This window comes from Ruditapes philippinarum, unplaced genomic scaffold (assembly GCF_026571515.1).
Source record: "Ruditapes philippinarum isolate M1 unplaced genomic scaffold, ASM2657151v2 ctg1599_1_1_1_1, whole genome shotgun sequence".
NCBI lineage: Eukaryota > Metazoa > Mollusca > Bivalvia > Venerida > Veneridae > Ruditapes > Ruditapes philippinarum.
The window spans coordinates 294,403-300,199 of NW_026862866.1; the positions used below are offsets into that span (position 1 = coordinate 294,403).

General features: G+C 32.1%; 1 protein-coding gene across 2 annotated transcripts; it reads right to left on the reverse strand.

Annotated features, from left to right (window-relative positions):
* Positions 1-260: 260 nt before the first annotated feature.
* On the reverse strand, positions 261-5,546 carry LOC132720431 (plasma kallikrein-like). 2 transcript variants are annotated; one of them, XM_060704573.1, is made up of 9 exons: positions 5,465-5,546; positions 5,210-5,267; positions 4,562-4,650; positions 3,171-3,262; positions 2,507-2,692; positions 2,012-2,109; positions 1,534-1,673; positions 772-829; positions 261-474 (listed from the first exon to the last, which is right to left on the reverse strand). In XM_060704573.1, exons 2-9 carry the CDS (start codon positions 5,259-5,261, stop codon positions 350-352), a joined length of 840 nt encoding a protein of 279 aa, XP_060560556.1. In that variant the 5' UTR covers positions 5,262-5,267; positions 5,465-5,546; the 3' UTR covers positions 261-349. The 2 variants fall into 2 exon arrangements, with proteins under 2 accessions (XP_060560556.1, XP_060560557.1); XM_060704574.1 differs by lacking the exon at positions 5,465-5,546 and adding an exon at positions 5,385-5,459.
* Positions 5,547-5,797: the final 251 nt, after the last annotated feature.

The window sequence follows — 5,797 nt, forward strand, 5'->3', positions numbered from 1 at the left end:
CACATTCAACATCAAATATCAAATTTTATTCATAAGTCAAATCAAAAGTCTTAGTTTAAACATTTTTTTCAGCATTCGGCATTTTCGGAAGTTGGATAAAACACTTTTAAACATTCCTTCACAAGAAGCTTCAGTTAATTCTAGAATCCTTTAGTCAAAATCTGCTTGTAGGAAAGTGATCTCCCTCATAACTATGACTACTCATGAAAGTCAACAATCTTTCCATTACAATTAAACATCAAAAGAAACAAACGCAATAATCATCTTTCATGTTGGCCAAAATTTATTGAATCACTCACTATATTATAAAGAATTAGGTGTCTATAGATTTATTCGAACTAATATTGAACTAATATTGGTAACCGTAGCCGGCCTCTTCCATTGTCTTCTTGATCCATTCAGAATACTGGGGAACATCTTCGAACACACTTGGCTGATCGGCCTTGGTGCAATCACCACCGGAAGATGCTAGACCTACATGTACAATATCAATTACGTCACATTAAACACCAACTATAGCATACATGTATATATACATCGCAACTTCACGGTCCTTTTCGTCAAACTTGGTTATTACTGATAATAGCCGAAATGTTCCGATTGACACATTGATACATTACTACTGCTCAACAAGAAAATCTTGTAAAACAGTTCAAAGAAATATTTTATGTTTTCAAATATGCGCAGATGAATTATACCAATACCATGTACAAGTAAAGTATTTTTAAGTCTTTTTCTAAAAAAAGTTTTATCTAATTCACTATGTTATACCTTGAATGTACCATGCTCCGCTCTGATCCTTGCACATCAAAGGACTTCCAATATCATCCTTAAATACAAAAAAGTAATTTATTATTGTTATCATTGTAGAAATTATTGTAATATATGCACGATATAGTTACATATTTTATGTAACGCAAAATGTGTTATGATCGTCTTCTTGCATTGAACAAAATTTCTATTCACAACTATACTTTTCATGGTTAACATCGTGGGTCATTCGATTTTAGCTGTCATTACAACACTAGCATCACAACAACATCAACAACATAAGCAACACTACCACAAACAGAAAATGGACACAAAACAGTTAGAATGTTAGTTACTTTTTGGTATAGGCAAATCAAAGGCAGTTTTGATCTATGAAATCTTTCTTTAAATGATACACGTTTACAAAGACCGGCTTTATCTCCATTATTATTGTAGAAGTACGGAGAAGGCGGTAAGTAAAAGGTTGTGATAATCAATGTCAACAGTTATGAGTTTTCTTTAATTTCCACAGATATGGTGCAGAAAGTAGGTACGAAATGATTATCTACTTCAAATGATAACTTATCTTGCCACCGAATTTAAAGTTCTATCAGTTTTTATGTCCTTCTTTTGTTCTATGATATCTTATCTTGACCACCGAATTTAAAGTTCTATCGGTTTTTATGTACTTTAAAACATTAAAAAAATAAATCAATCAAACAGCCAGCCAGCCAGCCAGGCAACCAACCAACCAACCAACCAACTAATCAATTAGATACTTACAGCACACCAGTCCTTGCCCTGGTTTTTATATCCAGCACACAGTTCATTATTGGTTAGGTATACAGGGAACTCATTGGCACACACGCTGTCATCCAGGATTGGGAGATCAACCTGGTTCAAAACTTCTTCATTTCCGGTTGCTGGAATAAAGGAAACAACATTATTTTTAGATTGAACTATGGAACAATTATAACAAGGATCGTTTTTATCTTGTTTTGGTGTTCACATCTTTCACTTACATTATTACCATGGTTTTTAGATACATGTATACAGTACTATGGCGCTATCATAAGGCACGTTATAAAGACAAATGCTCTCATTTGTTTGCGGTTACGTACACCTGACTGCATTTGCATTTTTTCTCTCAAAGGAACTTCATAATTATCTATATATATACACATAACCTGTGAAAAATGTAAACGAGGTCAAATACAAAATTATATAATTCCTTTAGAATATGGATTTAATTAAACCGTACTTGCTGTGCTGCCCCATCCAGGTAGATAGCATGTCTCACCGACCGTGTATGTGTGACTGGCATCTGGGAGACAAGCTGGACGTGTGTGGTCGTTGAACCTGTAACCGGACAAAATATGTAACTTCAAATTGTAAGTGACGACGAAGATATATATATATATACATTTACAGTTTATAAGTGCAGTAAAGCTTCAAAAAACTCTAAGAAAACACATATATTACTTTATTTGTATTTAAGTGGTCACTTACTGAGTTAAGGCGTAAGCTGTTTTTTTTTATATTAAAACATATACTCACGTGATGGGCTGTTTTGTGATTTACACATATACTCACATAAATTGTGTTGTAATTAACACATATACTCACACGATTGTCTGTGTTGTAATTAACATATATTCTCATATGCTGGGCACATATACACACGATGAAATGTGTTGTAATTAACACATATATTTCACGATAGTCTAGTCTAAAATGTTAGAGTACATATACTCACTGGATAGGCTGTGTTGTAATTACTAAAGCGATGTCATTTTCCAAGGATGTGTAGTTGTAACCAGGATGAAGGACAACACGTTTAACGTGGTAATATTTTTCATGAGGATCTGTTGTTGTGATGTTGTATTCTCCAGCGTATGCCCTCCAGAAATGAAGGTCAAGGTCGTACAGAGAGAATCCATGACTAAAATAAATAGCTTAAGACGTGAACAAAAAGGAAACTCCTTTAATATATTATTATTATCTTATATTTTATAGACATATACATAGTTTTATTTCAGTCATATAAGGCTTACAAGCCCATGATGACATGATAATAGCATAAAACAAGACATGTCGACATTACTAAATATAGATATGGATAACTTTATATTTACATGGACATTTCTGTAGAACCCGATCACTCTTTTTTATTTATTTTTTTTCTGTACTGAGTATATATAAACATAAATAGATTACATGAATATTTTTTCCGTATTTTGATTTCTCAAAGGCTTTCAATACTTTAAAATAAGTTTGTATAGTACATGTTAAGTTTGTTCTTATTATTGTATTTGTTGTTGTTGAATTTTGCTTTCTTGGGAAGTGTTATTTGATCACTTTTGTAGCATATACGTCTAGAATAATTATGTTCTATTTATCCAAAAAGTAAATACACGTACCCTTCAAAATGTTGGGCTGACGTGAGAATCACGTTTGGATGAATGACGGCACCACTTCCGGAAATAAATCCGAGATCGTCAACCAATAAAACCTACACATATAATGGTGAATGAAATAATAAATATATTGTTCATCAGTTGCAACAGGGGAAAGCAATAGGCACTGCTTAATCATTCAAAATGAAAACAAAATTGTTGAATATTTCAACAGTCGTGTTACAGTATAAAGAGGTCCACCGAAACAATAGTGTGACTTTGTTTTTTTGTTTTTTTTTTTTCACCAGAGAAGGTAACTTTAATCAGTTGCAACAGAAAGTGTGCACTTTGTTACTTTGATTTTCCGTAGACCTCTTTGAGCAAAATAGTGGCACTTTTGTTTATCAACATTTGCAGAAATATTTTGACCATACAATGGTTTACTGTTTGAATTGAAATTTGATAATTGACAGAATTATCACTTCCTGTAAATAGCAGAAGGGCGAAAAGTAAAAGTCGCATTATTGTAACTGTTTAATGTTGTTGTTGTTGTTGTTGTTGTTGTCTAATTATGAAGCAGTTAATCAATATAATTATGTTGCATCCATCTCACCAATAGATCAACGGAAATGTTCGAAACCGCATGGAACTGTCGAAACGTCATATGAACCTTGGTTTGAACACTTATTTACACATTTCTAAAACTTTTATTTTTCACTTTTTAGCTTTTTACACGTAATCTAAGTTCTAGTTATAATCAAATTAAAATTAAATGTAAATCGTCCTGAAATCAATATATTTCTGCATATTTTGATACCAAATTTGCTAATTTTTTGCTCAAGGAAGTATAGAATAGTCCGCTGTACAAATGCACACTCTCTTTTGGAACGGGGCGCATGCATATTTAAATCAATACACCTGAAGTTATAATAAAAAGCGAAAGAATAGTGTATACATTTTTCTCCTCAAACAATTTTATGACTTCATTCCTGCCACTAAAGAATTATATCTTAATTTCAGATTTTGTCCACAAAATTTCAAAGTTGTTAAAGAATTAGGTTATTGGAAGATCATTCGATATTTAACATGTTTTTCCTCCAACATATTTCATAGGTATACATCTGTCATTTCGACAAAGTATCGTATTAATTGACATCTTTAAAGAGCTTTAGAAAGAAAAAAGTTCTCCTTTTTTATACATTAGTAAAATATCCAAGGAAAAATGTTTTCCATATCTTATAAATCTATCCAGTTAGCTAACGGAACATCGCTGGTTATTCATGTCTCAAATAATGCACAGAGAGGCACCTGAGGTCTTCCTTCACCAGTAAATCTGGAAAGTCGCCATATGACCTTTACAGACTTGGTGCGATGAAAAAGAAAACAAACAAAAAAGTGACAATATAAGGTCTCACCATCCAGGGCCATGATCCAGGTTTAGCTATTTGACCACCGACAATACGGTTGGTGATTGGCTGCACTGTTGGAGATCCGCATGGTACAGCTATTAATGGGAAAAACGAAAGTTAAGCTTAAGACAATCGCAATAAAGTATTATTAAAGAAACCCATTTTATATAGAAGAATCATTCATCAGAATGCCAGAAATTAATCCTACGGAATGAAAACGTTGTACAAAGAGTTTGATTCTAAAATATTTTAGGTAAGCTTACCTTAAAAAGATAAACCTGCCTTTATTTTTCGTTATAGTAAATGTTAACTTTCATGTTCTCTTCCGCTATAATTTTTAAATAGATTTTTATTTTCTGCAACATGAGAAGCAACTATCCGTTTTTTAACTTTTCATACTTTGTTTTTCTTCAAATCCAAAGACATTATGTACCAACGCAAATCATATACATGTGTTGTTAGTTCCTGACACGCACTTGCACATAGATGATCCAGGTGTATCAACGAATTCAAGACATTTTATGATCTGTGCAATCTAAAATCTGTGCGGTCTTTTACATTATTTTTTTAATTTCAGAATATATTTTTTTTAAAAAAAATTCAATTTTAGTAATTATGAAATATTAATGCTTTGAAGAAAATAAAGAAGATTACTTTGCGACACTGCTGCACCGACACACGCACACAGGAGTAGAGTAGAGAACATTTTGTTCTGAAAAAAATAAATATATATAAATGCTATCAATTTTAGTTCTTTAAAAAAAACGCCACTCAATTTACAAATGATTTAAATGATTGTTAACAAAAATACGTTAATAAAATGATATACCGTTAATAGTGGTTTGTTCTTAATACGAGAAATAAATCGAAAAGTCGAGATTTAAGTTTAAATACACAGTAGTCACTTACTAATCGCCTGACTGAAGTAAAAGACTTTGAGGCCAATGACAGATAACGTCTTATCTACGCAAATAGATTACGAACTAATTGTCCATTTGGTACACGATTTTCTATTTCAGGACGTGTACTTTAGAAACGTTCACATACATTGTGTAACGGGAATAGCATGCAATCGTGTTATTCTATTGTTATGACGTCAGTTCTGTAAATGTACGTAAATTTAAATCTAACAGCCAAATATTTTTAGCAAGTGACGTGAATTAATATTCTCTTGTATCAACGTAAACATCACTTAAATTACAGATATAACGGCTATTAAATGGACATACATACTATAAACTT